This window comes from Psammomys obesus, unplaced genomic scaffold, assembly GCF_907164565.1.
Source record: "Psammomys obesus unplaced genomic scaffold, mPsaObe1.curated_primary_1811, whole genome shotgun sequence".
Lineage (NCBI taxonomy): Eukaryota > Metazoa > Chordata > Mammalia > Rodentia > Muridae > Psammomys > Psammomys obesus.
The window spans coordinates 16,857,212-16,869,120 of record NW_026596256.1 but is presented as its reverse complement, the minus strand read 5'-3'; the positions used below and the strand labels follow the sequence as shown (position 1 = coordinate 16,869,120).

The window sequence follows — 11,909 nt, the reverse complement described above, 5'->3', positions numbered from 1 at the left end:
ATAGATAGATAGATAGATAGATAGATAGATAGATAGATAGATAGATAGAAAGAAAATAAATATATAAGCATATATATGCTAAATATATATATATAGTTAATAATATATATAAGCATATATATATGCTAAATGATAAAGTTATATACTATGTCAAATAATTTTGAGCATGAAGCAGTTTGTGGTATTTAGTTTATCATTTGAGATATGTCAGTATTACAACTTTGGATTTTTTAGAGAATTTTGGATTTCAGATTTTTACATTACTGAAACTCAACCTATAGTGCTTTTACTTTAATATGAGCCCTAGACTCTCAAATTAGTTTAAATTCTACTTTCAGATGTTTGGGAAATGATGTGGCTTCCTGCTAAAGGGTTTTGTATGATACTGGTTTCTAATCCTCTGTTTTGGGACTAGTTTAATACAAGCTTCAGTTTTTGTATTTGTATGAATATATAAAAAGAATAATGATTTCTTTTCAGGATGTAATGTTTAAATGAGATACTAGATCTTAAAACTCAGTAATTCATAGCTTATTATTCATTTCGCAATACTTCAGTCAGTATAGCTGGGCATGGTGGTGCTCACCTTTAATCCCAGCACTCAGGGAGGCAGAGGCGGGCAGGTTGATGTGAAATTGAAGCCAGCCTGGTCTACAATGTAAATCCAGGAGAGCCAAAGCTACACAGAGAAACCCTGTTTCGAAAAACCAAAATAAAATACAAATGAATTCAGTTAGTATTATTAAAGTCCTTGTCTGTACCAAAAATCAGAAGACCACAGAATAAAGTAATGTGATCAAAAATTGGGGCAAAGTTTTCTGCACAAATAAAATTAAGACAATTGAGAAGAAATAGTGCTTATCTCATTATCTCCTATAGAGAAAGGATTTAATATTGTGGGGGTCACCAATAAGCAAATAAAATTGTACAGTAGTTTACAATATGATACAGGTCATGGAGAAAAGTTAGCATGATGAAGGATGGTAGGTGGATGGGGAGTTGAGGACTTGAATAAAGAGCACTGAATGCTGTATGGTGGGAGAAGGACATTCTGACCTCAGGACATGGCAGTGATGATGAGATACTGGAAGTGTCTATATAATGTATTTATTTAAGCCTTACTGTAAATATAAGGAGTAGCCCGCGTGGGGTCTGGTGACACAGCCCTGTAAATCTCAATTAATAGACTAAGGTGAGAGGATGACAATTTCAAAGCCTACCAGAGTGAGTGAGGTCTTCATGGGCAACATGGTAAGACCCTGTCTTAAAAGAGTAAATTAGGACTGGAGATAAAGCTCAAATTGTCCCCGTGTTTGAGGGCGGTTCCTGGAGCCTTTAATCCCAGCATTCAAGGCAGTGAGTAGCAAGCAGATATTTGTGAGTTCTAGGCCAGCTTAGTCAACATAGTGAGTTTCAGGCCAACCAAGACTACATAGTGAGATCCTGTTGTAAAAATCTACCCACCAAAAAATAGGAGAGAAAAAAAAAACCCCTCTATCCTATCATTTTGTAGATGGGGAACGTGAAGTACATAGAGAGTTAGTCTAAAAACAACTCTGATTCATTTCCTTGGAAAATGCTATATAACAGTATTGCGCGCTCTCTCTCTCTCTCGCTCTCTCTCTCTCTCTGTGTGTGTGTTAAAAAATGGTGTATCAGAAGATAACAATTTGATTTTTACCATGCTCCCAAAGGAGTCCACACGTGGATTCAAAATTAAAATAACAATGTTATCAAGGTGTTCTGCTAAGAGCAGGCCAGGGAAGAAAGAAGATGGACAAGCAAGACAAAGGGCGGGAAGACATGGTGCAGTGGTAAAGATCACTGGCTTGCTCTATTGAAGGACGTGGGCTCCTCCTTCCCTAGCAACTGTGTTACAGCTTTAACTCAGTCAGTTCTAAGGAATCTGATAGCATCACTCTACCTCCCTCCCTGGGCACCTACACATGCGGTGCATACATGTACTCAGGTGTGAGCACGGTGCACACGTGCACAGAAAATCAGTATTTTAAAAAGAAAAGTCAGACACATATCAGGAGGCATTTGCAGTGATCTCAGAGAGAGAATGATAAATTGGCCAGAAGAGTTGCAGGGGAGATAAATGAAAGGTATAAGATTTTTGGGTAAGTGAACATATAATATAAAAGCATGGCTTTAGGTATCTGTGCAAATGGAAGGATAGATCAGCCATTTGCTGAGAAAGTGTTGGAGTATGTGTGCGAAAAATAAAAAAATGCAGTTTTGGGTGAAAATTTGAGAAAGTTTAATGTTTAGAAAGTTTTTCTCAAAAAAAAGAAAAAAGTTTTTCTCTGGTAATTTTTTTTTTTAATTTTTGCAGACTATGAGAAGGCAACGAAATGAAGTTGTAGTTGAATTAAGGAAGGTAAGTATGGCTACTGTTGATATTTTGAGAAATAGTTCTGATAACAGATTATATAGAAAATATTAAGGATTATATCTTGTAAAAACATAATCTGTTGTATAATGAAATTGTATTATTGAATATAGTTTAGCTTTTTCAATATCAAGTGCTCAGCATTACTTTTCTTTCAAACAAGTTTTGTTGTTGCTTAAATCTGGAAAGCTATTGAAATTGGCAAAATACAGTTTTCCCACTTTCCAATAATAGATATGAACACATTTTTTTAAGCTTAATGATTTGTATAAAGTCCAAGTCATAGAGATACTCTTAAACTAAGTAGTTCTGCTATTAATAAGTTATAGTTCTGTCTTTTAACTTGTTACATACTAGTTTCATCAGCTTTTAAAATATTTAAGTAGATTAGAATTGAGAATAATTTCAAGTAAAGTTTAAATGGTCCTTGGTTTTTGTTGGCTTTTGCCTAATTTTGACCTGATCAACTTTTGCTTTGACTTTGCTTTTAGGCGATAGATGCTTCCAAGTGATGTGTAAAATGGTTTAGTACTTTTGAATAAATATATTTGATTCTGCCTTAAATTGTACACTATCCATCTTAGTAAAACCCTTAATTTTTTTTTTTGTTGTTGTTGTTTTTTGTTTTTATGGTAGTTCACAGCTCATTGGAAATCAATAGTGTTGTGGTTTGGGATTCAAATTAGTGTTAAGTTGGTGCTTATTTCACAGTTTGTTTATTTTTTGCATTTGTTTTTGCTTTTAAAAGGCACTTCATTAAGTTTGTAGGCACGGGGTTGCTTAACTTTTATATGAAAATAGTTAACTGCAGTTTGGGGGGTTTGGGTTTTAGTTTTTGGGTTGTTTTGTTTTGGTGTGTGTGTGGTTTGTTTTTGTTGTTGTTGTTATCTGAAATTCTTGACTTTTTTCTTAAAGAATAAAAGAGATGAACATCTTTTAAAGAGAAGGAATGTACCACATGAAGATATCTGTGAAGACTCTGACATAGATGGTGATTATAGAGTGGTAAGTTTTATTATTCTGGTAATCTAAAACTTCTAGTGGAAGATTTTCTGTAAACAGAGTAATTAAAGATTACCTTTTAACTTTGTTTTTTTGTTTTTTCTTTAACTTCTTACCAGCAAAATACCTCTCTAGAAGCTATTGTTCAAGTAAGTTGGGTTTTATTTATCTCTCTCTATACTTTCTGAACTAAACAACTAATTACTGTGTATCCATGCCATAAATTGTTTTACTTTTTTTATAGAACGCTTCAAGTGATAACCAAGGAATTCAGTTAAGTGCAGTTCAAGCTGCTAGGTGAGTTAAATGATCAAATTCGAGTTCTTCAGACTCCTGTTTAAGGTAGTAGCTAAGTCCTCTAACAGTGCCTATAATTAGTCCAACAGTAAATTGAGTTTTAAGCATACTGTATCATGTATAAGAAATATATATTACAATATATTGCTACATATATATATGTGTGTGTATATATATATATATATATGCACACACTATTAGGTTTTTGTTGGTGGTGATGGTTAGGTGGTTTGTTTGTTTGTTTGTTTGTTTTGTAGGCCAGAAATGCCAAGTTATTTTGCACGTTTCAGTCATCAAAACTGTATTGTCATATTTTTAGGGAAAAGGCCAGAAAAATGTAGTGAGGTGCTGAGGAGAAACCTGCAAAACTGCTTGTATGAGAACCCAGGTTAAGCCCCAGAGCTCGTGTGAAAGCTGAACAGGTAGTGCTGGCCTGTGATCCTAGCCCTGGAAGTAGAACACAGGCCTCTCCTAGGGCTCCCTTGGCCAGTCAGCACAGCCAGTGGGAAACCCTGTTTCAAAAAACAAGTGGGTGGCTCCTGAGGAATAGATTCTAAGGTTGATCTCTCACTTTCACATATATGTGTATGCACACATACATGAACACACACTGTATTTACTGTTGGGAGACATCTTTGAATTAACTAGTACATTGAGGAAAACATGTTTGTACTATAAGACAGCATAATGGTTGCTTTGTGTGTTTATGCATGCCAGTAGGATTATTCATGCAAAAATATCATTTAAACAAGGTACTGGTTATACTTGATAAGATTTCAAAGTGTAAAAAGTTTTCATAGAGCCACGTAGTGTCTTATCAGATTTGTGAATCTTTTGTATTTTATTACGTGTCCTACTTACGTGTGTTTACCTTAACTAAGACATAGGGAAATTATAGTTCCATTGTATCCCATAGGCTAAAGAATGTCTTAGAAACAGTTTGTTATAAGAGAAATCATATTTTGAAACATTAAATTTATGTTTGTAGGAAGGATGATTAAGATGCTGATTGTGGTCAAAGAATAAACTGATTTCAAGATAATTTTAGGACTTACTATTTACATCTTTTGCACTGTGTTAACAATGTTACTGCAAAAGGAACTATGGGTAAGACTATTGGAGCCTTAACACAAATTAAGATCCTAGCACCAAAGTGATTTTATATTTTATTTTGTAGATATTATACCTTTTATTATCAAATGAGAAAAGTAGGGTCTGGAGAAATGGCTCAAGGGTTAACATTTGCTGTTTTTACAGAAGACCTAGGTTCAATTCCTAGTACCCTTATGGCAACTCACAGCTATCCATAACTCCAGTTTTAGAGGACCTGAGATCATCTTCCGACTTCCTTGGGCACAAGGCATTCATATGATGCAAAGACACATATGAAGCACATATACATAAAATATACATACATAAAAAATGTATGTATACATACATAAAAAATTTAAGGAGTTATTTTTTTTAAAGCCCCTGATGTCAGCTGGGCATGGTAGCACATACCTGTAATCCTAGCACTTAGGGAGGCAGGGGCAGGTGGATTTCTGTGAGTTCAAAGCCAGCCTGGTCTACAAAGTGAGTCCAGGACAACCAAAGCTACACAGAAAAACCCTGTCTCAAAAAAAAAAGCCCCTAATTTGTGAAATTGGCCTCAGTAATGCACTAAAACATTTTTATCTATTAAATCTTTGCACTTAATTTTCTGCATCCTTTATTGAAAAAGACTGTCAGATTTTTTTCATTTTTTATTTATAGTTGTGCTAAGTACTGTATTATTAACAAGGCTGTGAAAATACTATGCAATATTATTAAAACCAATAGAATATTTTTACTCTATAGAAACATTTCTTGCATCCATACAGTGTATTTTGATCATATCTACTTATCCCTTCCTCTAATTTCCCCTGACTACTTCTTCAACATATCCCCTTTCCAAACTTCATGTCCTCCCTTTAAAAGAAAAAAGTTTCTTTAAATAACCTACTGAGTCCAATTAGTGCTTTCTGTCCCATATGCTCACGAGTGTGGGGCCATTCACTGGGGCTTACGTAACCGAAAAGTGGCCACCCCACCAAAGAAAAACAACTGTCTCTCAGTCGTATTTCATCAATTGCTGCCAGCTCCTCAGCCAGGAGTGTGGCTTGTGAGCGCCTACCACATTCATGCTGGACCATAGCGGTTGTGAGCTCGGCAGTGCCATGTCTTTGTCAGACACCATTTCACAGTACAGTTCTCCCTCCTCCATTTCTTACTTTCCTTACCTGCTTTTGTGACATTCCCTGATCCTTGAAAGCGAGCATGTTTGATATGGGTGTTCCATTTTGAGTTTAACACTCAACAGTCACTTATTCCCAATACTTTAGAGCAGTTTTAGGTGTCTGTAGGAACCATTACCAAAAAATAAAAATAAAACAACTTCTGACCAAGCACAAATCTATGGATATAAACATAATTAGAAGACAATTTGGCAACATGATGATTTAGCCAAACTCCAATTGTAGTTTTCCCCATAAGGCCTATCACCTCCCTAACCATGGGATTTTGACCAGATTTACAGGACCTGGTATAAATTCCCTTCTGTGGAACAGGACTCAAATGCAATTAGAAAGCAGATATATTAGATGGCAAGCCGTCCCTAGTGAGGAAAGTAAGATACATAGATGAATCCTGTGGTACCAGGCTTTAGTTAAGTAAAGGACAGCTACCTTTTGGAACAATTGAAAAGCAAGACAAGGAGTTTTATATTCATAAGGTAGTAAATAAACAATTGTCCCTGCATTTATATAGGGTGATGCTCTGATTAGACCTTGTTAAGCCTTATCTTTATATAATTGTACAGCAAGTTCCAGTAGGGGGAAGATTTGTGTTAGGACACTCAGTACAATTCAGCCTGCTGTCTCTCACATAGGAAAATAGGCACCAAGCTTTTGTTTTGATCTTATGAGTTCCGTGAAAACAGACTTATCTTGCTTTCCTCAGTGTCTTTAGTATCTCTGAATATTTCCTAAATATTTCCTTGTATTGCTGTTATTTATCCCTTAAGTTGCTCAGATAAAAGTGTTGGATTTTTATTATATTTAATAGTATAAAGTGTGGGATGAGTTGAACATTGTGATTACTTTAAACATACCAACCTTTGGATTCATGTCCTTTGTATGACCTAGTATGTATAATTTTGGATATTTTTAAAACCTATTAATTCCTTTTTTAGCAAAGTAAATGTTATATTGAAGTTTGTCTTTCTCTTTTTCTGAGCTTAAAATTAACTCTAAACATTGCACATATAAAAACCTTTAGCTGTGCAAAGCACAGGGGTACACACCATGCCTCCAGCACTCAGGAGGCAGAAGTAGTGAGTTTGATGCTAGCGAGGGCTGCATAGTGAGAAGCTGTCTTAAAAATATATGTGAGTGTGCATGTGCACACATACAACACAGTTTCTTTTTAATTACCGTTCAGAACTGTGGTGAGGGATAGTGGTATCCTAATAAAAGTGGCAAAATACCATACTTTTCTAATTATTGGCCCTGTTTGTAAATTTATTAACCATCCTTTTTATGACTAGAGAAATATTGCATTACAGAAAGTTTAAGAGGTAACTTTCAAAGTCCATGCTTATACCATCTCTCCATATTTATAACAAGATCTATATCCAGAGTGAATTTGAATTTAATTATAGTAATATATATCATCAAGTTTACACAAGGTATCTTTCCTACAGGAAGCTTTTGTCCAGTGATCGAAATCCACCAATTGATGACTTAATAAAATCTGGAATATTGCCTATTTTAGTTCATTGTCTTGAAAGAGATGACAAGTAAGTATATAATTATTTTAAATTACAATCTTTTCTTTGGAAGTAGTAGATATTCTAGTTTAATCTTTAAAGGGAAAAGACTCAAAAGGCAGGAGGGTCAGTAGTTCAAAGTGATCCTTGGCTGTACAAAATGAGTTCAGAGACAATCTGGATACCAGAGACCCTGTCTCAGAAACAAACCAAGCATGATTGATATATGCATGTAATCTGAGAACTTGGGAAGCTTCAGTTCAAGGCCAGCCTGGGCTTTGTAAAGAGAGATTTTCTTTTAAAAAGAAAGAAAAAGATTATGGGATAGAATTGAAAATTAAAATCAAGGTAAAAAACAAATTTGAAAATGATTTTTAACTTGTGAACTTTTAAAACTGGCATAATAAATACTTGAAAACTGAGGAATAATAGGAAATAAATGTCTTAGTAAAGATGTCTGCTTTCATAATGCAATGATGGGGCTGTTTTTAAGACTAGATCGATAAATAATACAATTGAACAACATTTCAAATACTAGAAGGAAGGAATGGCTGATAGACATTTAGATGATATGAAACGTGTGTTTTAAAATCACTTGTTCTTTGGTAGTCCTTCGCTACAGTTTGAAGCTGCATGGGCTTTGACAAACATTGCATCTGGGACATCTGAACAGACGCAAGCAGTGGTTCAGTCCAGTAAGTCGTCAATTAACAAAATTGTGATTTTCCCCCCATTGGTAAGGTCAGGCATGGTAATACATGCTTTTAATCCCAACACTTGGAGTATCATGAGTTTGAGGCCTGCCTGGGCTAGAATAGTGAGAACTCATTTCATAAATAAATCAATCCATAAAGTAACTATATTATAGAATAACATCTACATATAGGACATAGAGTTGTCAAAACAGCTGCCTATAGTATGTTACATTATTCATCTTGTTCTGTTGACTGATAAGGCCATTCAGCAAAGTTCTTTCGATACCTTTCTGTATGATTTGAAAGAGGAGGTCAGATATATTATTCAACACCTAAGCATTTTACATCTTGATATATGTGATGTTATTTAGAAATTATCTTAAATCCTACTAAAGCCAGTTTTGTTTTGTGTATAGAGTTAATGGGTTAGTAGCTATTATAGTTTTGTCATACTGTCATATTCTATTTAACTCTTTTACTTGTTTTATGTAAATCTTAATGAGTAGAAAGAGGCTGAGCTGTTTACTTTTGTTGTTACTTTGTTTTATTTTGTTAAAGCCAGGGTCTCATTGTAGCCCAGGCTGGGCTCAAACTCACTATATAGGTAGGCTAGCCTTAAACTTCTAATCTTCCTGCTTCCAACCTCCATGTAAGTGCTAGGATTACAGGTGTTGCCTACCATTCCCGGCTAGAAAAAGGCTTTGGATTTGTTTCTCGTGGCTATCCTGGTTAGTATCCAAAACTATAAAGGAGTTGTTTTTATTATACATGGTCAATCTATGTATATATAAATTATGTAGTGCTCTTAGAGCACTGTCTGAAGGCAGGAAGAAGAGTCCAGAGGTGCAATGTTATCTGCTCAGATCAGTGGAGATCTTTTGTTTGCTGTCCACTTAAGCAGCAGAATTGCTTTCTGATTGAGAAGATTTCAGTGTGCCCTGAGAATTACTGGCCTAATGGCTCATAGAGTGCTGATTTAAATTTCCCTATCCAAAAGTTATTTAAGCAAGGCCCGATGGCTAATCAGGGAAAGTACTTGTTGCCAAGCTTTATGACCTGACTTTACTCCCTGGCACCCACGTGGTGGAAGGAGAGAACTGGCTTTTGCAACTTGTCCTCTGACTGCTGCACACCATACAAACTCACATACTTAACACATTCTTTTTCTCTAACAAAAGACATTTTTTGAAAAACAAATTGCCTAAAATGTCAGGCTTTTTCACTGAGTTTAAAGATAACACTTACTCTATAAGGAATTAATCTTTAAATTGGGATTCAGTCTGAGCTGGGGCCATAGTGGTAGAGTATAAGGACAACTTGTAGACTATCCTGAGTTCAGTCTCTGATGTGAAACAAGCAATTGTATTTGAGTTCAAGTTTAATTGGAATGAAATATGGAATTTAAATTGGAATTGTTTATATGTTACTTTGATGCTAGTTTTCCTGTCAATTATTTCAGTAACAAAATTCATTTAACAAATGATGTTTTAGTTCTGATAAGTTTGTATTATGTTTTGTTGGGATCTTAGTCAAAAAAAAAAAAATTGAAGGGCCTTACATTGACTTCATCTGTAATTGCTATGTATTTTCCTTCTTCAGATGCTGTGCCACTTTTCCTGAGGCTTCTGCATTCACCCCATCAGAATGTCTGTGAGCAGGCAGTGTGGGCATTGGGAAATATCATAGGTTTGTATGATACTTGGAATGCTAATCCAATAAATCATATACTAGTGAATAAAAATGACTACTAGTAACTGAAAAATAATTTCTTGCCATTTCCAGTTTTTGTGAAATTGAGAGAAATTTTTCCTGACTGTATAAGTGTAAAGGAACAGTAAGCACAAGGAGCATGTTTGCTCAGTTACCGTTATATCTTTTTGTTGGTACTCAACTCTTAATTATTTAAAGGGTTATAAAATACATGAATTACTTAGATTTTGTTTTATGTTGGTGCCCACTTTATTAACTTTCTTCATCTAAGAATAATAATAGGCAAAAGTTTAAACAGTTTAAAAAGTTTAAATAGTTCTCTCTTTTTCTGGTTTGGTTTTGTTTTGTTTTGTTTTGTTTGAGACAGGGTTTCTCTGTGTAGCCTTGGCTGTCCTGGACTTACTTTGTAGACCAGGCTAGCCTCAAACTCATGGAGATCCACCTGCCTCTACCTCCCTGAATACCGGGATTGCAGACATGCAACACTATGCCCAGCAAACTTGAGAAGTTTAAAAACTTTTTATAAAGAGATTAAAATTTAGTAATATATAAATTATAATCTTATTATTGTGAATTAACAGGAAGTATGTAATAGCCTAATTGTTGGACATTATAATCATTACCTTTCCACTTGTAAATAACTGTAGGAAAAGTAATTGCCTCAATCTCAGTATTTTAAGTGTTTGTTTTTAACGAGAGCCATTTTTTTGTTTGTTTATGGTGATCTGTCTGGCCTTGAATTTAGGAACCTCCTACCTCAGCTAGAGAATGCTCACCCCCCCAGTTTCTCGTATTGCAAGACTATACCATCATGTCTGTTTACTGGAGGCTATATTAACCCAAACTTAAAAATTCAAATAATAATCCTTGCACTCAGGAGGCTGTGGCAGGAGAATTGCTATGAGTTCAAGGCTAGCCTAGACTGCATAGCAAGACCCTTTGTAAAAAACGAAAAAAAAAGAAAAAACTCAGAGACCAGTCAGGCAGTGGTGGTGTGCCTTTAATTCCAGCACTTAGGAGGAGGAGGCAGGTGGATTTCTGAGTTCAAGGCCAGCCTGGTTTACAGAGCAAGTTCCAAGAGCCAGTTCTACACAGAGAAACCCTCAAAAAAAGAAACAGAAAAGATCAGAGAACTAGTAATGGAAAAATAATTGTGGCATCTGGCTTGGAAATCCCTTTTTAGAGGTTTTGTTTATTTGATAATAAGGATTCTTGAATTTTTTTTATATATAATGACATTTCACTTACTTTGTATGTATGTAGATGTGTGCATGTTAGCATGTATACTGCGACATGTGAAGATAAAGAACAAGCTGAGAGCATGAGGTCTTTATTTCTTGTTTACTTTGGGAATTCTGCTCAGGTTGTTAGACTTGGTGGCAGTGCCTTTACTCCCCAGCCATCTCAGCAGCCCTAAACATTTTTCACATATTCTGTACTGTTCTTGCATGGAGGGTTTTGTTTGTTTGTTTTGAGACAGTTATCTTGCTATGTTTCCCAGGCTGACCTTGAACACACTATGTAGCACAGGTTGCATTGAACTCAGCAATTTTCCTGCCTCAGTCTCTTGAATTCTGAGGTTACAGGCATGTGCCCACACAATTGGCTGCATGTAAGTATTTAGTATTGTTCTGATATCTCTTTATTGCCCCTTTCTAGGTTCAATCTGAAAATGTTATGATTGGGTTGTTTGTGGGCAGCGTGCTCTGTAAACTTGCTGGTATAGGGTTCACTGCTTTAAAAAATGATGTTGTATATCTGCGTGCCTCCCTCCTTGGCTTATACCAAGCGTTAGGTATGACACTATTAAAGTAGTGGTTCTCAAACTTGCCAGTGTTGCTACTCCTTGTCTGTTCCTCATGTTGTAGTGACCCCCAACTACAAAATAGTTTTTGCTGCTGTTAGGAATCATAAATATTTGATATGCAGGATGCCTGATACGTGACCCACAGGTAGAGAACCACTGTAATAAAGAAACACAATTTTTTGTTGTTGTTGTTGTTTTAATCTAATTACATTTTGG

The 11,909-nt window shown here is 35.4% G+C and overlaps 1 protein-coding gene across 1 annotated transcript in view; it reads left to right on the top strand.

Annotated features, from left to right (window-relative positions):
- The window catches only part of Kpna4 (karyopherin subunit alpha 4), a 62,966-nt gene that overhangs the window by 21,765 nt on the left and 29,292 nt on the right, over positions 1-11,909 (top strand). The window contains exons 2-8 of the mRNA XM_055596807.1: positions 2,339-2,383; positions 3,311-3,400; positions 3,517-3,546; positions 3,642-3,694; positions 7,416-7,511; positions 8,091-8,176; positions 9,776-9,862. Of these exons, the coding sequence (XP_055452782.1) occupies positions 2,339-2,383; positions 3,311-3,400; positions 3,517-3,546; positions 3,642-3,694; positions 7,416-7,511; positions 8,091-8,176; positions 9,776-9,862 (487 nt within the window). The remainder of the gene's footprint in view (positions 1-2,338; positions 2,384-3,310; positions 3,401-3,516; positions 3,547-3,641; positions 3,695-7,415; positions 7,512-8,090; positions 8,177-9,775; positions 9,863-11,909) is intronic.